Below are 25,000 nucleotides of genomic sequence, written 5' to 3' on the forward strand. Positions count from 1 at the left end.
AGAGACCCCCGCCAATACAAGAAGGGCACACGATTGGACGAGAGGGTTCAAAAAGCGCACCAGCCCCCCGTCGGTCCCACACGTCATCACTGCTGCAATCTGGAACGCTCTCTCACTCACACACACACACACACACACACACACACACACACACACACACAGAGTGGTGCCGGCCGATGCGGAAACTGATACTGATTCCACCCCCACCCCCGACTCCAGCCCCCTGCCTGCGGCAGACACGTCTATTGTCTATTCCCAATCCCATATCGCTCGCACGTACGTGTACCAATGCTCGTACGCACACTGTCTCATTTTTAGCAAGCATAGCGCTCAACAGGGAGCCGGCCGCCCGCGTTTCGCACACTGCGAGGGAGACTGCAAAGTTGGACGTGTATTTTCGTGCAAAGTTGAGAACAAATTTTTACATGAGTACACATTTTATAAATACTGAATCTTAATACGGGAATGTTGTCCCACATAGTCACGAATCTAGTATCAATGCTAGTTCTGGACGATAAAAGTACTTGGTGTGTGCTCACGTGTTAAAATTTTTAATCCCACCCCATAAAAAACCTAAAGTTTTTTTTTTCTAAATTAGCGATTTTGAAATGAGCGCAAACCGGGCGAAACACTTGATGTGCCGCGTCGCCCCAGGACCACAGCCAGCCGAGAGCTGAATCAGTCGGAATCAGCACACAGACAATGGCCCAGTGTGCGCGCAGCCCGCTGTCACGCCCTGCGAGAGCAAGCGAGACGGACAAGCTGAGCCAGATAAAGCCCCGGAGAGAGAGGGAGAGAGAGAGTGGGAGAGAGAGAGAGGGAGGGAGAGAGAGAGAGAGAGAGAGAGAGGGAGAGAGAGAGGAGAGAGAGAGAGAGAGAGAGAGAGAGAGAGAGGCCATCGATTTCCGGTTGCTGATTAATTCACAGAGAGGGGCACAATTTGCGTCCCTTTAAACACCACCACGGAGGCTGCGGTACAGGACCGATGCAAGCGCTTCCCGAAAAGCATGCTCCACATTTACGCGCTCCGCAACGGAAAGCGACGCGGAATCAAATTTAACGAGCCACTGGACGAAAACCCTATCGCGGCCCCGGTCGTCCGGCCGGCCGGGTCGGACGGGCGCACACTGTCAAAAATTGAAATTCCGCTAATGCTATGGAAGGTCGTCGATGATTTCCCCACGGAGGCTCTCCTCTCCAGCAGCTTCCAGCACACTGTCGCTCTGTCTCTCTCGCACTCATGGGGCGGACCGTGTAGGCCGTGTGGGTGCGAGAGAGACAGAGCGACGAGAACGAGTCTCAGTCTGCAGCCCGACTGGATTGTACCCCACTTCCCTATTGTGCCCGGCCGGCGTGGCGGGGCGGGGCGGGCCGACATGGCAACTGTTTTAGGCGTCGATAGCGACGCACTTTGAATCGTAAGAATGCCTCACTCATTACCACGTGGTACGGTGCAGCCTTTGATTTACTCGCGCGAAACGCGCTGGGGCGTTTTCTCCCTGTGTGCGTGATTGAATGTGTGCGTGTGTGTGGATGTGCGGTGTGAGTGTGTGAACTCTCGTAAATCTCTTCACTGCTCACTGCTTTTTTTCTGCTTTTATTTCTATTTTGTCTTTTTCTTACTTTGACTTTTGCTTGAACTTCATTGGACTTCCCTCTAGTTTCCTTCAGATTAATTTTGTATTATCTTCATTTCCTTTATGTTGAGAATTTGACTTTTCTCCGACTTTTTGCCCGGCCAAAACTCCAGACGCGTTTTGAGCTCCGGAGTCGCGAAACACGACTCGAACCGAACGTGTGACCCCACCAATGGATTCCTCGTTCGAAGAGCAATCCATTGGTGGGGTCACACGTTCGGTTCGAGTCCCGTTTAGCGATTCTGGAGCTCAAAACGCGTCTAGAGAGTTTTGCCCGCCTCCACCGATCTTCTGGCCCACTGTGCGGCGTCCGCTGATTTTCCAACTGGCCCGCTCCAGCCATCAGTCACTGGAGTCGCCCGTTCCAGGCCGTTCCAGGCCGTTCCAGGCTGTTCACACCGCGGCCGTGCTCCAACTCGCAACAATCTGGAGCCCTTCCTAATGGCGGATGGAGTTTGGCGCATTAGTTTCGATCCAAGTAATTCCAAAACAACGCTCGCCCCGCATCGTGGCCCCTCCGGTGCGCCGCCGGCGCCGCCCCACAGCGTATTTGCCAGAGGACCGGTGGAGGCGGTCAAAACCCCGGTCGCGTTTTGGGCTCCAGAGTCGCAAAACAGGACTCGAACCGAACGTGTGACCCCACCAATGGATTGCTCTCCGAACGAGGAATCCATTGTTGGGGTCACACGTTCGGTTCGAGGAGCTGTAGGAGGATCAGGTTGCAGGGGGTTTCTTCCAGGAGAAAAGAGTAAAAACCGCTGGGAATAAGAAGGGCGGGTGAAACTTACATGAGGTAAACACGGCGGCATTCAGGGCGCATTCGCCAGTTGTTTGCCCACAGTTTGGTCCGCAGTACCGCCACGCCACGCACAGTGGGCCAGAAGACCGGTGGAGGCGGCCAAAACTCTACACGCGTTTTGAGCTCCAGAGTCGCTAAACGGGACTCGAAACCGAACGTGTGACAATGTCCTCGTTGACCTCGTGTCACGAAGTGATGCTTCAACATTTTACAGTGTGGCTGCGTTGAGGTTAGGCGAGCCACTGTGCGGCCAAGCCGCGGGCCTGGCCAGGGCTTATTGATGGCACGCCTATCGGGCCGAATGCCCCAGAGACTCCACCTGGAGGGAGGGCAGACGGCCCACAGTGGGCCAGAAAACCGGTGCAGGCGGCCAAAACTCTAGACGCGTTTTGAGCTCCAGAGTGGCTAAAACCGAACGTGTGACCCCACCAATGGATTGCTCTCCGAACGAGGAACCCATTGGTGGGGTCACACGGTCCGTTCGAGTCCCATTTAGCGACTCAGCAGCTCAAAACGCGTCCAGAGTTTTGGCCGCCCCCACCGGTCTTCTGGCCCACTGTGCGGCCCACCGGCCGAACGGCCAGGGCGGCCAGGGCTCGTGGGAACCAATTAGACGATTGATAAGAGCTCAGGTGGAAAGTGTAGGAGCCCGGCAGCACACTGTGGCAGCGCGGCCGGGCGCGGCGCTGTGAGCCCAGTCACTCCGTCTCTCTCGCACCTACACGGGACGCCCCATGAGTGCGAGAGAGACAGGCCGTCGGTTTGGGTAATTAGAAGGCCGGGGGGAAAAGGAGAAAGGGATCCGCCCTCGGTGGGGCTCGAACCTCGAACAACCCGGCCGTCTCTCATCTGGGCGCGCTTGTGCTTCCGCGGCGGAAGGAAAAATAAAAAAGGGATGAAAAGGGAAGGGCATTTTCTGGGGACAATGGTACGGCCGGTCACTTGAAGCCCTTTCAATACTTACTAGCCCTGCAGCCCCTGCCCCAAGGGCTTTGAGGCAGGGGCTGCAACCACCACCACCACCACGAGAACCACAACAACCACAACAACGACCAACATCAGAATCTACAACAACGACCACCACCACCATCAAGAAATCAACATCATTAACTTCACCACGACCACCACCACCATCAAAAAATCAACGTCATTAACTTCGCCACGACCCCCACCACCATCAAAAAATCAACAACAACCATACCACCACCACCAATATCAACAAATCAACATCAACACCTACAACCACCACCACCATCAACAACAACACTACCATACCACAGGGAAGCGCCTCCGCGCCTGTTGCAAGACAAAGACGTTTGCACCCATACCACACTGTAGAATTCTGTCTCCCTCGAGTGTTGGTGCCTGTGAGTGAGTGAGTGTGTTGTGTGTGTGCCCTTCATTAGGCTCAGGTCCGCACCGCATTTGCTATTCCCGAGACGATAACTCGGCCAATGCAATTTCAGTGTCCGATTGAAAACAAGGGCGACCAGGTGTGCTAATTAAAACGAAGCCTGCTTCACAAGGATTTTTGAATCGATGAATCGATTCCCCTTCTCTCTCTCTCTCTCTCTCTCTCTCTCTCTCTCTCTCTCTCTCTCTCTCTCTCTCTCTCTCTCTTTCGGCCACAAAGCCGCAAGCCGCACCCCATAACTAGATTTAAAACTCGTCTCTTTTCCCGATTTTTTTTCATCCCTGCCGCGCGCTTGCGTGTTCGATCCATCCGCGATACTGCGACCCCCTATACTGTAAAACCTTTCCCAAATTTCCCTGAAGCCGAGCGAATCCGAAAGGACCCTTCCCTGTCTCCCTCGCACCGCTTGGAGACGCCCCGTGAGTGCGAGAGGGACAGCGCGACGCCACGGCTCGGCTGCTCAGTCGAGTGGACGAGATAGCCGGTCGGGTCGGCGCTTCGCTTAGCAGTGCAGCGCCTCGGTGTCACTTCATCGACCAGCTTCATCAACGCCAAACGCCGTGCCGGTACAGTGGGCCAGACGACCGGAGGCGGCCGAAACTCCACACGCGTTTTGAGCTCCACAGTCGCTAAATGGGACTCGAACCGAACGTGTGACCCCACCAATGGATTGCTTAGCACTGCAGACCAGCTGGTCTGAGAGTCGTTTTCGTCACCCCGTCTCTCTCGCACCTACACGGGACGCGCCGTGAGTGCGAGAGAGACAGAGCCTTCTTGGAGAGCCTGTTCCCCAGCCGCCCAGCCCCGTTCAGTTAGCTTGTGTTTTGAGCCCCGCCGCGCCACTCGAAAGGCCGCGCGTTTAGATCACCCAATCAATAAATCGGAGGCTAATTTGACGCGTAGGCGGGCCCTACAGTGTAATGGAGGCCCGATGGCATCGCCCGGCATCGCCCCATTCGACCGGCCTCGGCCCCACGGCAGAGCGCGGCGCCCCGTTTGACCGCGCCGCGCAACGGCCGGGCTCGCTCAGCACTCTCAGCTCGCCGGCATCGCGTTCAAAGGCGCACAGTGGGCCAGAAGACCGATGGAGGCGGACGAAACTCCGGACGCGTTTTGAGCTCCAGAGTCGCTAAATGGGACTCGAACCGAACGTGTGACCCCACCAATGGATTGCTCTCCGAACGAGGAATCCATTGGTGGGGTCACACGTTCGGTTCGAGTCCCATTTAGCGACTCTGGAGCTCAAAACGCGTCTGGCGTTTTGGCCGGTGGCGCCGGTCTTCCGGCCCACTGTGAGGCGGCTGGACTTACTTATCTGGCTGCACCGGGCTGGACGGCTCGGGTCGAGGCGCAAGGCGCGCAAGGCAGAAGCGAAACGCAACAAGAACAACAACTTCTTCCTGCGCGCACCGCGCGTACCGCTGCGTACCTGGTGTCGGCGAGTCCGGCCGGCTGGACCCCGGTCTGCTGGTGCACTGCAAGGCACAAGCACACCGTCGTACTCCGGGTGGCAAAAATCCGGCACGATCCTGACGCACTAACACACGCGCACACACAGACACACAGACACACACACTGCACGGCACTGGCACGGAAGCGAGCTCGTCACACGGTGTGGCGGTCGAGCGCGGGGCGGTGAACGGGGACGCGAAGCGTGCGGCGCTGCGGCGGGCAGCGAACTGAGGAGGGTCCTCCAAAGGACTCCGCCGCGAGCCGAGCCGAGCCGAGCCGCGCCGCGGCCGAGCGCAGCCGCGCCGCGTCGGGCGGGCCGAGCCGAGCCGGACCGGAGCAAGCGAAGCCGCCGCCCCGAGGTATCTACCCCCACTCCACCCCCCAACATGACCACGCTCACACCTGTACCAGTGCCTGGCTGCCTGGCCGCCTCGCCCGGACTACAGTCCTGGAGGCCTGGACATGCCTCGGCCGCGTTTGAGACGCCGCCTGTCTTTGTCTTGCTCGGCCGGTGCCTCTGCCGGTGCCGCGGGTGCGAGAGAGACAGACGACAGAGGAGCGCACTGCGGCGCGGCCTGATGAGTGTGACCTTTCACACGCGTTGGAAACAGCGCCGCTCGTCATTTACTTCGTTTTACTTCTGCCTGACTCTCCGAAAATGTTTCGCCGCGTAACGGCGCTTCAGAGCGCCTCAAGGCGTCCAATGGGACAGAACTGGTCACCAACGGTGTCAAATGGGGCAGAGATGGTTACGAAAGGTGTCAAGTGGGGCAGAGATGGTCACTACAGGTGTCAAATGGGGCTGAGATGGTCACGAAAGGTGTCAAGTGGGTCAGAGATGATCACTACAGGTGTCAAATGGGGCAGAGCTGGTTACGAAAGGTGTCAAGTGGGGCAGAGATGGTCACTACAGGTGTCAAATGGGGCAGAGATGGTCACTACAGGTGTCAAATGGGGCTGAGATGGTCACGAAAGGTGTCAAGTGGGTCAGAGATGATCACTACAGGTGTCAAATGGGGCAGAGCTGGTTACGAAAGGTGTCAAGTGGGGCAGAGATGGTCACTACAGGTGTCAAATGGGGCAGAGATGGTCACTACAGGTGTCAAATGGGGCTGAGATGGTCACGAAAGGTGTCAAGTGGGTCAGAGATGATCACTACAGGTGTCAAATGGGGCAGAGCTGGTTACGAAAGGTGTCAGGTGGGGCAGAGATGGTCACTACAGGTGTCAAGTGGGGCAGAGATGGTCACTGTTCGGTTCGAGCCCTGTTAAGCGACTCTGGAGCTCAAAACGCGTCTAGAGTTTTGGGCGCATCCGCACTGTGCGGCGTTGCCCGGGCGGGGCGATGGCGAGCGTGCGTGAGGCGTTTGCTTGTCGATGGCGGTCGTGATAGGCCGGCGCGTTCCTCGATGGCCTCTCATTGGCCGGGCTGGCCGCTCCAGATACCCAAAAACCCAAAAACTCGAACGGGAACGTCCATTAATAACTTGGTCCGCGCGCGACCGCTCATAACCTCAAATTATTCAATATCTGGCCTTGGCGTCGCTCCCCTCCGCGCCGGCAAGCTCGCAGTGACCACGCTCCGCTCTCGACGTCTCTCGACTGCCAGCCCAGCCGAGGGTGCCTGCCTCTGTCTCTCTCGCACCCATGGGGCGTGCCGCGAGGACCGCAAGGGAGCGAGAGAGACAGAGCGACGAAAGCAGTGCCCAGTCTGCAGGTCTGCCTCGGCCTCGGCCACCACTCCCCGCCACAACAAGATCCGTACCTTTGAAGTCGCCGCGCCACGGCTGGCCACGGCCTCGGCCTCGGCCGCCCTCATCAAGAGCTTGACTCCAAACGAAAGTATTCTCCCCATCATCCTCTCGGCTAGCCTCCTTGCAGGACTTCTCGGGCTTCTCCTGCTGCAGATTTCGCTGCAGACTGATTCCGAGGGCCGGCTTCGTCGCACAGTGGACCAGAGGACCGGTGGAGGCGGCCAAAACTCTAGACACGTTTTGAGCTCCAGAGCCGCTAAATGCGGAACTCGAACCGAACGTGTGACCCCACCAATGGATTCCTCGTTCGGAGAGCAATCCATTGGTGGGGTCACACGTTCGGTTCGAGTCCCATTTAGCGACTCTGGCGCTCAAAACGTGTCTAGAGTTTTGTCCGCCTCCACCGGTCTGCTGGTCCACTCGGAATCAGTCTGCAGCCGGTAGATTTCAGCAGCATCCAGGAGGCAGGCATCATCCGCGCCCCCCCTCCCCTCCGGCGGCGGCGTTTCTTTGTGTCAACGTGTACCTGCGCTGCCGCCGCCGCCGCGCTCCCCTCCGGCTCACCAAATATTTATGGCAGTGTGGGGGCATTAGGGGATTACGGGACATAATCTGGATCGGATTGACTAGGCTCTCCTTGTTCTGTCCCGGTGCGCCGGGTTTCGCTTTTAAAGAGTATAAACAGTAGCAGAGGGACAACAGTGTACTTACTAGTGCACTTACTAGTGCACTGTCGACTGTCGCCGGCCACCTGAGGCGATCCGTCTTGGAGGCAAACGTCCGAAAACTGAAAATACGCGTTCAAATAATAGCACAATTAAATATTTTTATTTTTCAAAAATACTTACGTACACTATTTTTTTAATAACTTGCGCAACTTTTGTTGCACAGAGGCTCCCCCACGATTAGCATATCACTTGCCTGGCCTGCTTGGCCTCCAGGTCGCGTAGCGCCACACTGTGAGTCGTCGCTCTGTCTCTGTCGCACCAGCGCGGGGCGCCCCGTGAGTGCGAGAGAGACAGAGCGACGAGAGCGGTGCAGGCTGGATGTGACAACGCGGACACGCTGACAAACACAATCCGCTGGCCCCGCGACTCCCCGCCCCGAAGCGGAGGCAGCACACTGATTCCGAGAGTCGTCGCTCTGTCTCTCTCGCACCCATGCGGGACGCCCCTTGAGCGCGAGAGAGACGGAGCGACGAAAGCGACTCTCGGAATCAGTGTGCAGGAAGGCAGGGGAGCGATTCGGATCTGTCTCTGTCGCACTCGCAAGGCTGGCCGTCAGGGTGCGAGAGAGACAGAGCCACCGGCGGGGGAGGCCGCCCTCGGTGTGGCCCCTTCCCTTGGTCGGGGTGGGCGGAGCGCGGGGCGGTCGGGTTGTCATAGTCAGTGACTCGACCCACCACCACTTATTGCAGTTTGATGCCGGATGATTCAATAAAAAAACAAAATGAACAGACGACGCCGCCCCTCCCTGCCACACAGTGGGCCAGAAGACCGGTGGAGGCGGACAAAACTCCAGACGCGTTTCGAGCTCCAGAGTAAAGCTCCAGCTAAATGGGACTCGAACCGAACGTGTGACCCCGCCAATGGATTGCTCTCCGAACGAAGAATCCATTGGTGGGGTCACACGTTCGGTTCCAGTTCCATTTAGCGACTCTGGAGCTCAAAACGCGTCTAGAGTTTTGGCCGCCTCCACCGGTCTTCTGGCCCACTGTGCGTCGCGCCACTCGCCTCCCTCGCGATTCCTTATCGAAAAGATTAGCCGGCCGACGGCGGGAGTCGAACCCGCGCCCGCAGATTAGCGCCAGGGGAGGCGCCACCGTTTTTGGGAGTGTGCCCCCGCGGGGGCCTTCGGAAGCCCTTGGACGGCCCTGGGGGGCAGGCTGGGCAGGCAGGCACTTTGGGGGTGATCGCCACTTGAATTTCATTCTCTCCGAGGCGAGGCTCAACCTGTAGACCGATTCCGAGAGTCGTCGCTCTGTCTCTCTCGCACCTGTACGGAGCGCCCCATGAGTGCGAGAGAGGCAGAGCGACGGAAACGACTCTCGGAATCGGTCTGCTGGCTCCGGGGATGCTCGCAGGTGCGCTGGCCGGCTGGCCCAAGGGTGGCCATAATACTGAAACGAAACGTTACAACCCCTGACCCGGCACCCCGCCCCGCCCCGCCCCGCCCCGCCACGCCCCGCCCCGCCCCGCCCCGCCGGAAGACGCTGGCCACGTTGCGCTGCGCTCACGGCCGTCCCGGCGCCCATTCCGGGACCTGGCCCCAGATTTTTCCGGGACAATGCGCGCAGGCCGCGTCGTCGCCAAGTGGGGCCGCAGCCGGTGTCGACGGGGAGGGTCAGCGCCGACGGCGTCCACAAGCCACGCCGTCCTCGACCGGCGCCGCCGGCCAAAACTCTAGACGCGTTTTTAGCTCCAGAGTCGCTAAGCAGGACTCGAACCGAACGTGTGACCCCACCAATGGATTGCTCTCCGAACGAGGAATCCATTGGTTGGGTCACACGTTCGGTTCGAGGACTATTCAGCGACTCTGGAGCTCGAAACGCGTCTAGAGTTTCGGCCGCATCCACCGGTCTTCTGGCCCACTGTGGTCCTTCAAAGTGAGAGGCCGGCGTCGCGGCGTCGCGGGATTAGAAGGCGAGCGGCTGATGGCAGTGCAGGCACACTGCAGGCACACTGCAGGCACACTGCAGGCTCCGCGGTGTGGCCGTGGATTATTCAAAGAGATGGAGGATGGCCCGCGGCGGTCTCCGGGCCGCCACGCCGCCACCGTCCCGGCCAGCCGGCCGGCGCGCGTCCCCCTTCCCCTCCCCCCTCTCCATCGCCTGTCTATTAACGAAATCCAGACACGCCGAGTCAAAGCGATCAGGCCGACTGCCGCCGAATTAGCCTCGTCGCTCTGTCTCTCTCGCACGCACGCGGGGCCTGGGGGGCGGCCCGTGAGTGCGAGCGAGACGGGACGCGGCGGGAGGACTCCCCTCCCCCTCCTCGAGGCCCGCGATATGCAACGGACGCCGCGTCCCTCAACCCTTGCTTGCTCCTTGCTCCGCGCAGTGGGCCAGAAGACCGGTGGAGGCGGCCAAAACTCTGGACGCGTTTTGAGCTCCAGGGTCGCTAATCAGGGCTCGAACCGAACGTGTGACCCCACCAATCGATTCCTCGTTCGGAGAGCACTCCATTGGTGGGGTCACACGTTCGATTCGAGTCCCATTTAGCGACTCTGGAGCTCAAAACGCGTCTAGAGTTTTGGCCGCCTGCACCGGTCTTCTGGCCCACTGTGCTCCGCCTTGCTTCGCCTTGCCTTCCCTCAAACGACCCCCAGGGAATAACAATACGGAGCTTTTTTCCGCTGCTCCGCTCTCCGCTGGCCTCCCTCGGGGCTTGCAAACTGTGGGCTGCAGGCTGCAGCCAATCAGAGGCCAGGGATTCGGTTACAAGGCGATCCCATTGCGGGCCGTGCCTGGCCGTGCCGCGAACCGCACTGCCCACACGCTCGCAAACAAGACTCATTACCCTAAACACCGAGGTGGAGCGAGAAAGAAAACACCTCTTCATTTTTACTTACAGCTGCTGTTGTTTGTTTGCCGGTTGTCGTTTTTTCTTGCCGGGAATGGTGCGAGCAACACGGAGAGACACTTTCCAATGCTCGAATTCGGTTCAGGCTGGATGTCATTTGCAGGGAGTCCCTGCTGGCGACGCACCCCGCGCAAAGCGCGCAAAGCGTGCGGAGTCAAAAGCAGGCAGGCGCACAGTGGGCCAGAAGACCGGTGGAGGCGGCCAAAACTCCAGACGCGTTTTGAGCTCCAGAGTCGCTAAATGGGACTCGAACCGAACGTGTGACCCCATCAATGAATTCCTCGTTCGGAGAGCAATCCTTTGGTGGGGTCACACGCTCGGTTCGAGTCCCATTTAGCGACTGTGGAGCTCAAAACGCGTCTAGAGTTTCGGCCGCCTCCACCGGCCTTCTGGCCCACTGTGTGCCGGGAAGCACGCTGCTGGCTATCTGCATCTTGGTGCCAGAATGTGCCGCCCATTTCGCCGTGAAGAGGAACTAATGCAAGAGAGAGGGGTCGCAGCCGGCCTGGCCGTGGGCTTGGCCTCCACCCTTCCACCCCTCGGCCTGGCCCGCTGGCCCGCCTAGCCCGCCTGGCCGTGCCTATGATTTCGAAACGATGGCCAAATCGCCACTCCGTCGCCGAGGCCGTGGAGCCGTGGAGGCCGTGGAGCCGTGGAGGCCGTGGAGGGCACGGAGAGGCGAGGCGAGGCTCACCGCAGCAGTGAAATGGCCCTGGCACCTTGGGGCACCCCTTCCCGTCGGCCGCCTAGCCAGACCATTACCGAGTTTATTCCTGTTTTCTTCCTTCTCTCTCTCTCTCTCTCTCTCTCTCTCTCTCTCTCTCTCTCTCTCTCTCTCTCTCTCTCTCTCTCTCTCTCTCTCTCCCCCTCCCCCTCCCCCTCCCTCCCTCCCATTCTTATTCCGCATCCGCCACGCGCCCCTGCATCATTTTATTTCGGTTGGCAAAATCAGTGCTGTTGTCTTGATAACAAGCTCGGTGTCCCATGCTGCCGGCATGCTGCCCTGCAGGCCGTCGCTCCGTCTCTCTCGCACTCGCGGCACGTCCGGCCACGGCCGGGCACGCCCTGCGAGTGCGAGAGAGACAGACGCTCCCCCCTTGACGCTTTATTTGCGGGCCGTTGTTCCGATTTCCTTTCATCTCTTTGTGCGGTGTGGATGTCTTCCTGTTTGTTTGCGCTTCCTGCACTCCCATTGTAATTATTGCCTTCATTACCATCATGATTAGCCGACCAATAAATTGGCATCGAGTGCCTTTTTTATTTTTTTTTATTTTTCTCGAGACAAAATGACGGTAATCTTGTGATCTGTTCGTGTTTGTCTATGCTCGTTGAATCGCCAGTCAAACAGGAACTGACCCCACTTTAAGCTTTTTCTTGTTGTTGTTGATGTGGTGGTGGTGGTGGTGTTACAGGTCGTTTTAAAAATCCTGTTAATTTTTCGTTTCCGTTTCCGTTTCCATGTGATGATGCTGCATACCTCACCTGCCTGCCACTCAGCGTGTCACCAAAAACGGCGGCAACCGAGAAAAAAAAAAGAAAAAAATATTCCGAATTGTGTTTGAAAAAAATAATGTTTAAAACTGGGCGCCAGGGAAATGAGCTGTTGCTGCTGTGCTCATGAATTCGTCATATTATTTGAGGGGATCGAGGGGGTGGGGGTGCAAATATGAATATGGAATATGTGAGTGTAGGAGGGGGAAGGGGGTGGGGAGTCCTATCGTCCAGCGACAGATAGGGGCATGGCGCGGGCGTGCGTTCCAGCGACTTCCCAATGCATGCAAGCACAAATACAGTGTGCACGCCACGCCCCCCGGGCCCCAGGGACTCTGGGTCTGGACGGCCTGGGCACGCCGGACTTGTGGGTCGCTGAGATAGCGGTGCTTTAGGGCCTTCTGCCTGAAATGTGGGCTAACTGGCCAACTGGAGATGGGTAGGGAGGGGAGCGAGAGAGACATGGGGGTGGCGTCGTTCGAAGCAAGGCTGGTAGCACCGCAACTGGGAGGCAATTTTTCCCTCCGAAAGGCCTACAAGAGCGTCACAATCTGCAGACCGATATCTCGAGCTGACTTCCGAGAGTCGCTTTAGTCGCGCTGTGCGTCTCTCGCACCTACGGGGCGTGCCGCGCGAGTGAGAGAGACAGAGCGACGAAAACGACTCTCGACATCAGTCTCCTGGTGCTGGTGTGTCGGGGACCAGCCAATTGTCTTCGTCCGAGCTCGTCCCACGATCGCCTAATCCACACTAGCTAGTGCACTGCTACTCTCATCGCCCCGTCTCTCTCGCACTCATGGGGCGTCCCGTAAGGGAGCGAGAGAGACGGAGACAGCGAGGAACGGAATGAGCCAATCGGCGCCGCACTGCCACGCACTGCACGGCCAAACGGCGGAGTCGTTTAATTTATTTGATGTATTTGGGGCCGGCTGTGCGGGGCAGTGCGTTGCAGTGCCTCGGACAGGGCTGCTGGCGGTGGGTGGCGGCGGCCGCGTCGCTCTGTCTCTCTCGCACCCCTACGGGCCCTGCGGGGCGGGCCGCGAGTGCGAGAGAGACAGAGCGCCCCTGTCACCCCACCGCCCGTATCACTCGCATCCACGTTCACGCCCGCCCTGCCTTAATTAATTGTTACGATGGTCCAGATTGAGTGGCTCCTCTCTCTCGCACTCGTGGGGCATTTCCAGTGTGGGTCTCTCTCGGACGGAAGGACGCCCGCGCCTTGTGGGTGCGAGACCCCCTAATCTGAACAGGGTGGCGATGGCGATCGAGGCGATCTCCGAACGAGGAATCCTTTGGTGGGGTCACACGTTCGGTTCGAGTCCTGTTTAGCGACTCTGGAGCTCAAAACGCGTCCAGAGTCTTGGCCGCCTCCACCCACTGTGAGGGAGGGGGGGGGGGGGGGAGAGACGGAGCACCCCAGCGCAGGGGGGTAGTGCCAGTGTGGGGTAGCGCGGTACCGAAATTTAAAGAGTTACCCATTCCAATAGAAGTGGTGCTGGTCAAATGTGAGGGCAATCGAAATGAAGCACTTTCAAATGCATATCAATGTTATCTATTTCATAATGTACAATAGACCAATAAAGTTAACTTACATAACATCAGTCCTCCATTCGTCTCAGAAAAATACTTATCAATATTAACATAGGTTTTAAGATTATGGCTCCACATGAGAAGGGCAGGGAGAACTACTTCAAGAACATCATTGAAAAATTGAACCACCCTTGAGATGTAGTTGCTTTGTTCTCAAAACACTCACAATGCCACATTCCATAGTTCATTTTGTGAGGAAGATCGCAAGACAATCTCAAGAGACACAACATGATTGAAGAGGAAGGGGAAATAACCAATGATTGGCCACAAGTTGAACAACCAAGGATCAATGTTGTTCCATGTCCAAGCAAAAATGTGATGGCCATAAGACAGGATTTAACTTTCCACATTTGGCCACTTTGGTTATCGTTTTCAGTCTTGTGCTAGTAAAATCAGCATTTAAATTGTCCTAATAGTTAAAATTATCATGAACCTCTCAAAAATATAAAATACGATATTAAGAGTAGGAGACCTTGTGTAAGGTCGGTATGGTGTTATAGCAATAATTATCCCTAGTCAACGTCCTTATTGTAATGTTACAGAAATATAGTTTCATCCAAAACACAATAAATCTTTGCAAAGCAGTTACAAAAGGAAATTGTGAGTTTGAGGTACTGGTATCAGATTGGAGGAAAAAAAAAAATTACAGATGGAGATACATACAAATATGTAACAATCCAGAATCAAAATAAAATCATTTTAAAAACAGTTGACTTAGTTGATGTAGTATTTTTAAAAAACCGATAGCTGTTTTAATGGTTGCCAATGATAGCAAAAAAGCATTGGTTTGCATACAATTCAAGATTAAGATTAAAAGGTTAAATCTGCTTGTTGTGTAGGCTGAGCAAAATTCATGGAAAATTAAGAGAAGTCCACTTTATAAAATGTTATGAGCATTTCACAGTGTTTCCCAAAATACAATAATATCAAAAGACTATCCACTGGTATGGAAGGGAGTTACCAAAACACAAGGGCAAGCATTGGAGAAAAATTACGTACTAAATAAAACAACAAGTACGTAGATAAATAGCTAGGCTCTTTCATCACACCTATCCAAAGATGTTTCTGTAAGAAGGCAACCAATACCTTCAATGTACCAAGTTCGGCCTTATCTACTCTGTTTACGAGATAAATAATGAAGTAACCTTCATCAACAAGAGAATTAAAATAAATTAATTAAGGCCACACATTAACAAGAATTTGTTCTTGAAGCAGCACCAACAACAGGGAGGAATATGAATAAATGAGTATTAAGATGCAAAAGCCGAGGCACAAGGTTGCAAAATTTCAATATCTGCTGTTAACACAGACAAAGTGAAGTGCCAGAAACTGTATCACAAAGCAGGATTAATGCTTTAAAAATGTGGTGAAATCTAACAGGTATTTGTGCTTTAGTAAAAGACATGACCTTAAGCACAAACACACAAGATGCCACCAAAGTTTGCCACAGCATTCTTTACAGTGATATATGAAATCTTGAAGTTCACAAGAAAATACCAATTACAAAAACAGAACTGAAAACAAAATTGTTTCATCAAAATATACTTTATGTGGTATTAATTCTGATATGTCTTAGAAATGACCTTACTAATAAATTGAAGTACTTAGGATCCTAGTTTGTATGGGGTCTCACCACATGCTTACAAGAAAACAGAACTAAAGCCTCACTTACACATTTGACTGTACAAAACCCCTCTCTCAGAAAGTACTGTATATGTTCCTAAGTTGCTAGTGTTACTGTACTTTCAATGCAGGAGTGACATAATATATTTACAGCCTTGGACCAAAGTGTTTTCAAAGGTAAATCCACAATCACAGCACTAAAAGCTATCATCCTAAACAAGTATTGCCTCCAAAAAATCTGTCATGAAGTCTGTAACTCAGATCACACTTCAACAAATATTAAGAGATAAGGATACACATGTTTGTACTTTATACACTACATACATTACTACAGGTGAAACACCTTCAGACACATTAACTATCTAGTGTTGTGTGTCACAGAACAAAAATACATTTCCATAGAAATTAAGTGACCTATAACAGAGGTAATTCATACTTCGGGTTTGATGCACAGCAGAATAAGGAATTCATTGTTGGTTTACAAATTAACATCTAAATCATGGCAGTGATTACATAATATTTGATGCATATAAATTGGAACAGAGAAAAACATAATTGAATTCATTAATTACAGGCACCAACGCTGTATAAAATTTTCTGGTCACAGTATTACAAGAAAACATAGTAGTCTTGACAAAATGATGCACAAATGCTGCACCAAGAACAGTATTTTGGCAGGACAAACAGCTAAAAGTAAATTGCTCAGAAAAATATTCCCCACGACAGGTCACTTCTCCATGAATACATGCATTTTTCTAGGATACACAGAATTGGTAAATGATTCATTCAAGATGGAGTCTTTGTGAAAAGAAATAAAAGCAAATATCTTAAGACCCAACATAAATTTAAACCAATAATTTTCCTCAAAATCAACAAAAACATACATATTCTCAAAATTATAGCAGCTCTGTACAATATTCACAATTCATCGGACTACCATTATGTACAATTTGCGAATGAGGATCACGGTGGTAACATGAAGGGTCGAAGATAGCCGTGCAAAGACATTGTCATTGCCTTTTGCAGTCGGACTTCAGAAATATCACAGAGAAAACGAAGTAACGGAGATAGTTCACAGTTGATACTGGGCATTGTCACAAAAATTGCCAGGTGATGTTAAGAGTCATCTACATGTAATAACTTGTAGGCAGGACATAGACAAGCTGACTGGTCTGCGCCGAGCCCGAGTGCGAGCGGTGGTGGGAGTCCATGGTGTCCCTATCGCTGGCATACTGCAGGCCAGCATCCGTCGAGTGGGCACTCAGACTTATTGTGGTAGCGCCCTGGCTGCTGGGGTCATCAGGCAAGATCTCCATCGCTCCTTCAGAATCAGTCTTCATCTGTAACCACAGACAATGAACATAAGTAAACTACTACTCAAATGTAATCAAGTCAGGGCACAAAAGAAGTGGATGAGATTTTCTGACTGAAGAGGAGGCACGCTTGACATAAGGAGATGCAAGTTTTCTTAACATACCACGGTAATTGTTGTAGCGTTATCCAGCTCATGGATATGAAGATTTTGATGCATGTGGTCTTGCGAATCTGGTGCATCAACTTCAGCTTCATCAACTTCTTCCACCTGTTTGTTGGCACGATTGGCATTAGCTCCACCTGAGAGACGCTGCCTCTCTCGATTGTGAGTGTTGAGGTGCCGTTTCATGTCAGAACGCACTCTGAAGGGTTTGTCACATATTTCACAACGATGTGGTTTTTCACCTGATGAAAGAAATGAAAGCCAATTAATTGATATGATCTCCTTGTTCAACACCAAAAGGGGACAAGGAAGCTAAGACAAATACCTGTATGTATCCTACGATGATTCTGAAGATATGAAGAAGCTCTGAACTTCTTCTGACAAAATTCGCAGACATAGTCTTTTTCACCTGTGTGAATACGACGGTGAACAATGAGTGAGTACTTCCGAGCAAAGTCTTTTCCACAGTATTCACACTGATACTGCTTCTCTTCAGAATGGCGAGATGTGCAGTGATATTTAAGATCTCCCCATTGGCGGAAGTTTCGGCCACAAAATTCACATTTGTAAGGTTTATCACCAGAATGTAAACGCATGTGGACCTGCAAAGTGTCCAGAAATAAAATTAGGCAACTAGTTCAAGCACTGACAGAGAAATAAAATAGGATTGCAATTGTACACACCTTAAGAGCGCTAGTTGCAAAGAAGCTTTTCCCACATTCTTCACATTGATGAGGACGTTCTCCTGAATGACTTCTTAGATGGTACACCAGAGAATTACGATGGTTGAAAACTCTGTCACATTGGTTACAAGCCAAACGGCGCAGCTTTTTGCCTTTGGGATAGTCGTCATCATCTTCAATAGCTTTATCTTTCCCTTTTTGCCGAAGCTCCATGTGCTCCACTCTGTAAAGTAAATGCAGTTCATTTGATTGCCATCATGGAACAAAGGGGAAGAAGAAGGCTTAAAAAGTAAGCTCCATTACCTGAGATGTTGGTTGAGCCTCGCTTTGGAATGGAAAGCATCACCACACAAGTCACACATGTGAGCAACCTCTAACTGAGTAGCTGCTTGCTGTTGATGAGAATTTCCTTCATGCTGAATGTGTCCCTGATTGCGTTGTTCGTTTTCAGCATGCTGAAGCGCTTGCAAATCTGCTTCTGTGGCTGAAATATCGTCATCGCGATACCAAGAGTCGGAGTGTGATTTATCTACTGAGTCAGCACTATGAGTTGTCAGTGTTGTCAGGCGAACCATGGATTGGGAATCTTCATCAGAACCTTCTCCTGCTTCCACAACTTCACGAATCCCCTCCATCATGTCTTCAGGGTCACTAAATTGTTCGATGTCTTCCTACAAAGTTAAAAATAATACACATTTAAAAAAAAAATATGCACAAAGCAAGTCTGACATTTATGCGATTGAACAGCCCAGGGCACTCTTACCTGTTTAGGATGAGCAATACTCAGGTGAGTTTCTAGAGTTTTTTGGCGCCGGAAATTTTTTCCACACAAATGGCAACTTAAGTTAAGAGATCCTGTGATGGTAGAGACCGGAGGAAGGATAGGAACTAATGGTGGCGGATCAGAATTTAACACAGACTGCTGTAAGGAACTTTGAGACTGGTGGGTGGTGCTTTGGCGACTTGTCTGAGATGAGTGGTGGGGAGTTCGCTGGTGATGCTGAATGGTCTGGAGATTCTCCTGTTCATTCTTCACAGATCTCATTCGGCCGTTCTGAAGCTGAGGCATTTGGACAAGATGCTGCTGCTGCTGCATGGAGATGTGGGGCTTTTCGCTCTCCACCTTGAGCACCATGGTTTGCATGTCGACTTGATGTTCCTCTTCCATAGGTTCTTCATGGTGGCGTCGAACTTGATGAGACAAAAGACGCGGTACATGCCTCTGAATATGCTGCTGAGGGACTTGGTGATGGTTCGGAGACTGTGAGGCTTCCTGCTCAGGCACTGCGTGCAAATTGTGTTGCTGTAACTGCTCCTGTTTCGGATGATGCTGATGCTGTACAATATGTTGATGTCCACGATGTGTGTTGTCCTTCAAAACGGTATTCTCATTCTGAAACAAAGCACAAGATTAGAAAGAAAAATATAATTTGAAATGAAAATGCTGACCAATATAAGATGAGAATCCTCACCACATTGCCATCAGCTAATTTCTCGTGTGCTGACCCATTTTCCATACTTACAAGCCCATTTGCAGAACTAGACGGATCAATTACAAGTACCCCTGATCCAGGCTCATAATGGGCTTTTAAGTGCTCAAAAAATTTCAGTTGATTAGCTAGCATTTTGCCACATATCTCACAAGAAAATGATAAACTCTTTTTGCTTGATACATTATGGGTAACTCTATGAGCTGCATAAGCTGCCTGCGTAGGAAATTGTTCTGCACATTTGTTACACTTGAAGCTCTTTGCATTGACACTGAAAAATAACCACAAAATTTTAGAGCAAAATCATGTAAAAGCTAGCTTAATTTGCAGGACAAATTGAACAAACAGCTCATACCTCTTGGGCAAAGGTTGAGGCTGAGGTTTCCGAGGATTTCTCAGCTTCTTTGAGAGTCTTTTTTTGTGGGGGAGGCTTCTTCTGGAAGTTCTCATGTCACCTTCCCCGTCATAATCAGAATCTTCCACTCCATCATCAACAGCAGCATCGCCGTCACTGCCTTCAGCAACGCCATCCACAGACCCATCCAAACCTTCAACTTCCTCCACCATAGACTCAGCCAGGTCAATTTCTTCATGTTTCACTGTAAGTCCTGTGGACAACAAAGATAAAATATAATCACAACAGCACATAGAAACATTAAGTCAATTCAAGTTTATCTACCAAATTGTAAGTACCTTGATGATCTTGAATTTCTACTATTGTTGCAGTGTCCCTCGAGTCATGATCTGTAGTCTCTGGTTCACAGGATCCTGCTGGGTCCACTGGAAGCAAGAGGGGCACAATTTAAGTCCAGACAGGTGGAGTCTTGGGAAGCATACATAGATAAAAACCAGACTAAAATGTCACTTACATGTTGTCCATCCCTCAGGTCCTTGAAGAAGAACCCGCTGACCTGGTGTGGGAACCACAACTCCTAGCTCTGCTTGAGCATTCTGATCTAGAACAACATGAATAAGTTGTTCTTGCACCAACATCTGGTGCTCGGGTGATTCTTCATCTAATAGCCTCTCAGCCACATCCATTTCAGTCTGAGTTTGAACTTGTGCTGGATGCGTAATCAGTCTTTGGCCAGACATAGTTGTGACTACACTTGCCTCCTGATGAGTTATATACCGTGTAGTATGATCTGTCTGGACGTCCATTAGTCGATGGCCATTTATACTAGTTGCTATCCTGTGACCGCCAGTGGAAGTTGCCAAGCTGTGGAACAAAGTCCAAATTAAAATATAGACAAAAAAGCAAAAAAAGAAAAAAAAAAACACTGGTATCCAAGAAGAAATAAAACAAATTTGAAAGACATCATACTTGTGAGACATAGATGAATCATGAGTAACCAGAATTCTTTGGTTGTCATGAGTGATTATACGATGTTGGTTTACAGATTCTTGGAGTATCTTCTGAGTAATAGGGTCTTCAACCAAAATAGTGTGCCCTTCAGCATCTGTTGTGGCCAATAACCTATGCCCTTCAACTGCATCTTCATGAACTATATGTTGCCCTACAATAACATTTGTTCCATCAAGAGTATGGTGTGTTGTCATAGGAGTCAGTGTAACTTCCTCATCAAGAGCATGATGAGGTTGATGTCTCAAATAGCGGCTACGTATAGTTGAATTAGGTAACGCCTGCAAAAATGATAAATTGTTAAGGTTTTCAAAAACCAGTGATGACAACAGCTAAGCTCAGAATTTGAACCAGTACAGGAAAGCAAAAGGTTAGATCTGTCAATAAAATCATGAATTTTAGAACAAACCTTCTTCAAAGGTGGTAAAGAGGACAAGGAGGGCAGTCTTTGCTGTTGAAACATCTTAACACTTCTATCACTGGAGTCAATTATTATCTGGTGAGTACCCGTAATGTCACCTGTGGTTTGAATATAGGCTGACAACATGGCTGCTATTTCACCCTTTTCTCCAACCACAGTGACAGGGGCTGTCAAATTCTGAGGCTCTTCAACCACTGCCTGCTGAACAATAGAAAACAGATGGAGTTAAGACCAACATAAAAGTTTTACAAACTTCAATCTTCCAGGGGTAAAATCAGTTACATACCAATTCAACAAGTTGTCGGTCAGCATCACCCAAGTCATGTTCTTGCAATATGTGATGTTCATAGTACTCTGTCCCACCATGAGTTGTAAATTCCTCCACCTATAAAAACAGAAACATAGCAGTTATGATGAGATACAACTACAATAAGGCACAAAGTTAGAAATTGGGAAAAGCAGGATCAGCCTATCTTGAAAAACTTCTCTACATACCATCTGAGGATGCATGTGACCTTGCATGAGGTCTGTTGTGAGAAGAGTCCCGCCAGGTGAGCCTCCAGAGACACGATGAATGTCAATACAGGGTTGCTGCATGTACTCCTCCCTCATGGTGCCTCGAAGTTTTTCCCCGTGAGGAGTCACCATCTCAACTCCTTCAATCAGTTCGACGGAGCCTTGTGAGCTCTCATCCATGTTGGACAGCAGAGAGAGTCCACTGCTCTTGTGAGGCTGCAAGCAAGAAAAGATGTCAAGTTTGAAAAACACAGTCGCCAGCAAATAATAAAAATCTTCAAGCGGAAATGCCAAGCTGGAGGATAGGTAACAGTTGGATTAATAGCCAAGTTGTTCAAGAAAGGGTGACAACATATGAGAACTATTCAGAAAATTTAGAATAATGTAATCAAGGTTAGGAAGAAATAAAGGAAACGAGATTCATTGCAGGGATGATGGAATTCTGTCCAGCAAATATTCAACCATCAAGGGAACAGAGACTAGATTGGCTAAAATGTTGGAGAGTCTGTTAAAGATAAACAAACACAGAAGCAGGCTAATAACAATTTTCATTTCCAAGTTGATGCTGAACTCTGTAGGCTCTAGACCAATCAACTCAGATCCTAATATTACTATAATCGTTCAATAAAATACTTAACGGTCCAAATAGTTTACTAAAGTGTAAAATCAAACTTCGAGTAGAGAGAAAGAACGCCGTGACAACAGAGACATAACCTCAACCGCGCGTTCTTCGCTCTACACCGCTGTAAACAAAATGCCCTAACAGGAAAAAATGCCAGATTGAACGAATACTTCGCGACTGCCGAAATTAGCAAGCACCATCGGGGAAAAGCCTAAATAGCAATTAACTGGGAAATTGATCATTTGCAAACATTGGCGAGGTACGGGAAATGGGAAATAAAAAATTTAATAATGCTTCAGGAGGCATTAGCAAGGTCACTCTTTGTGTAAGGAGCAATGGACGATATTAAGCACAAAATGCTTGCCGGTGTCAGTTTTGAAAACACACTTGGATCGCAGCATTCGTGTTTGTGACAAGATGAATGAGTCTTCGGCGTTGCTTCAAAAGTACGTACACAAATAATTTCGCTAAAACATCGCACCACTGTAACAAATGTGACAACAGTGTTTGCCACAGGGAACCGGAAACAAACTTGCGTTGAGGGTATGCTCCTTAAGCCGCTCTGAGGCGCACTGGTCTCGCGCTGAAAATGGACTTTACGGGTGATTTTGCGCTGCCACTGAGGGCTGCAGTCAACAAAAGTAATCTAGTTTTGATTTTCTGGGGGTAAGTTTCTACGCGATGAAGGATACGAGGCACTGTGGGTGCTTTCGGGCAGAGACCAGAACTGACCGCACATGCGGTAGCGGAACACACTCACGCACGCTGGAAATCGCGGGAAGTTCGAAACGTGGCGCTCTCGTGGCGCCGACTCTCTCCCGTCGTTTCAAAGTGTTCCGGTTTCCCTTTCAGTTTCGCCAAATGTCTTGGAACTGTGTCATTACTGCGCTTTCCCCCCCTTGTGGCTATGATGTGAAAGACGGGGATACAATGAGGGAGAAGGCTGAGTCAATTGTTTCACATTATTATCTTTATTTTATCATCATTTTTATTACATCGTAGAGTTCCTGATGCACGCCGCAGCCCAACGCACCGGCTACTCCCCTAGCAGACAATTGGGATGGTACGGCGAAGAAAAAAACAGAACGAAATTAAAAAGACAAACACAAACATATTTTGAAAAGAAAACATCATCGTAAGATGATTGTTCAGAATACAGAACGAGGGAACGAGATTTTGATATGGATTTGCGTGATTAATATGTTTATATGTATATAATATAATATTCACAACTTTTTGTCCTACTTCACACACTACGCCAGTCCACCGACTTCACCGGCATAACACTCTTCTAAAACCAACAGTTAGTCAAAAATATTATTCCTTGAAGACACAATTTCCTCTAACTTACAAAGTTCCCGGAACCAATGTACAAATACACAATCTGAAAATCTTTTATTTATCTAAAATTACAGCTACAGGTATGCAGTATAATATACGTGGAGAGATGAAGTACGCTACGAACGCTCCACTTAATCTCGTGCAATGATCACACAGCCTTCCAACAACTTCACCAACTATCCTTCCTTCAGTGTCTCTCACTTAAACTTAGAATTAATATCAACACGACATAAGGTATTTGCTTTATTTTTTTTTTACATACGAGGTCGGGGTCGGGGTCGCTTCGCACATGGGGACAGGTACAAGCGGGAGAGTGGTATGACTAACAATTCAGCGTTATTCAACGACAATCAAGTTCTAACAGGATCTCGAGGTTTGGAAAAGAGGACTTTCGACACAGAGTGGCCCCACAGTGTGCCAGGCTCACTTTCCTCAGGGAAGAGTCTCCGGAACCAAACCTCTCCAGCAAGTCCCATCAAGTTTATTTGCACTGGAGTCCGCAATTTTCTACAAGAGAATCGGAGCAGTCGCTCTCGCTCACGGCGCGGTCAGCCAGCCGACCAGAACGCCGGGGAAAAGGGGGGAGGGGGGGCTTCTGGCGTGGGCGGGTCCCCGCTTTGGCCAGAACTAAAAGCTGATTATCAAACTTTTATGTTCGACTTGAAACATTGATTTACGCGACTTTAGTCCCTTTGAGACGGCGAGGATGGCCCGGCTCGGGTAGTCAGAGAGGGAGGGAGGGAGGGACAGCGGATTTATAAAACAGCGAAGTGTGAACGGGCAGCTCAACGCGAGACTCTTTTTCCTTCTCGCCTGCATTTCTCACGAGGACGTCCTGCGTCCTTGAGGCGTCCTTGAGGCGTCCTGGGCCGTCCTGCCGATCAAAAATAAACGGCAACACAACACTGCCGCCCCGGCGAGCTGGCGGCCAGTTCTCCATCACGGTGTGGTGGAAGGGAGGCAGCGACGACGGCGATACCCCGCGGCGGCGCGGTCACCCCCCGCACGGGGTATCGCCACCCGGCCGGCCCGGCCTTCCTCTCCACGAGGCATGTCCTCTTGACGGCGCGTCGCAGCCAATCAGGTCGCTTCGTTCCACCGCGTTGCGCGTTGCCTTCTGATGTCCGTGAGCGGCGTCACCGCGTCGTGCTCGGACCGCCGGCCTCCCCTGCGGATCGGCAGACCCACCTGCGCACAGAGGAGACACAGTGTTACCAACTAGGACCGAAAAGAAATGTCGACAATGATCCCAACAAATACAGCGATCTGAGGTTGGCAACCCTTTCGGCACTGGTGGGAAGGCGGGAAGTTTTGCCTGCTTTTGTGGCAGCACTGCTATGCCAACCGGCCGCGTTCGTCCAGCGTGCCGCAGTGGGCCAGAAGAACGGTGGAGGCGGTCAAAGTCCCGGACGCGTTTGGAGCTCCAGAGTCGCTAATGGGACTCGAACCGAACGTGTGACCCCACCAATGGGTTCCTCGTTCGGAGACCAATCCATTGGTGGGGTCACTCGTTTGGTTCGAGTCCCATTTAGCGACTCTGCAGCTCAAAACGCGTCAAAACGCGTCCAGAGTTTTGGCCGCTTCCACCGGTCTTCTGGCCCACTGTGCCATTGGCTACGGCGACGCGGCTGTGTAAACGGCCTCGTCGCCGCAACGCGCCGTCCTCCGAACACGCCTCTAGGCATCAAGAGCGTCGTTCGGGCGGCCTGGACGGCTGGACGGACAACATGCTCGCTGGACGGCGTCC

General features: G+C 51.3%; 3 protein-coding genes across 7 annotated transcripts in view; all 3 read right to left on the reverse strand.

Moving 5' to 3' along the window:
- Nucleotides 1-5,514, reverse strand: part of LOC117645150 (protein Wnt-16-like) — a 49,475-nt gene extending 43,961 nt beyond the window's left edge. The window contains exon 1 of the mRNA XM_034385125.1: nucleotides 5,280-5,514. The gene's annotated coding sequence lies outside the window, so the exon portion shown is untranslated. The remainder of the gene's footprint in view (nucleotides 1-5,279) is intronic.
- An 8,149-nt stretch (nucleotides 5,515-13,663) lies between these two features.
- On the reverse strand, nucleotides 13,664-22,478 carry LOC117644596 (zinc finger protein 473-like). Of its 5 annotated transcripts, none has more exons than XM_034384178.1 (15): nucleotides 22,367-22,478; nucleotides 21,270-21,506; nucleotides 21,061-21,159; nucleotides 20,763-20,975; nucleotides 20,315-20,634; nucleotides 19,860-20,209; nucleotides 19,684-19,770; nucleotides 19,346-19,598; nucleotides 18,973-19,261; nucleotides 18,264-18,893; nucleotides 17,804-18,171; nucleotides 17,501-17,723; nucleotides 17,143-17,419; nucleotides 16,818-17,059; nucleotides 13,664-16,680 (listed from the first exon to the last, which is right to left on the reverse strand). In XM_034384178.1, exons 2-15 carry the CDS (start codon nucleotides 21,468-21,470, stop codon nucleotides 16,468-16,470), a joined length of 3,765 nt encoding a protein of 1,254 aa, XP_034240069.1. In that variant the 5' UTR covers nucleotides 21,471-21,506; nucleotides 22,367-22,478; the 3' UTR covers nucleotides 13,664-16,467. The 5 variants fall into 5 exon arrangements, with proteins under 5 accessions (XP_034240069.1, XP_034240071.1, XP_034240072.1 ...); XM_034384180.1 differs by having other exon boundaries at nucleotides 20,763-20,972; nucleotides 22,300-22,440; XM_034384181.1 differs by having other exon boundaries at nucleotides 19,024-19,261; nucleotides 22,300-22,440.
- A 415-nt stretch (nucleotides 22,479-22,893) lies between these two features.
- Nucleotides 22,894-25,000, reverse strand: part of LOC117644670 — a 33,562-nt gene continuing 31,455 nt past the window's right edge. Inside the window, exon 7 of the mRNA XM_034384282.1 lies at nucleotides 22,894-24,441. The gene's annotated coding sequence lies outside the window, so the exon portion shown is untranslated. The remainder of the gene's footprint in view (nucleotides 24,442-25,000) is intronic.

This window comes from Thrips palmi, unplaced genomic scaffold, assembly GCF_012932325.1.
Source record: "Thrips palmi isolate BJ-2018 unplaced genomic scaffold, TpBJ-2018v1 HiC_scaffold_18, whole genome shotgun sequence".
Classification (NCBI taxonomy): domain Eukaryota; kingdom Metazoa; phylum Arthropoda; class Insecta; order Thysanoptera; family Thripidae; genus Thrips; species Thrips palmi.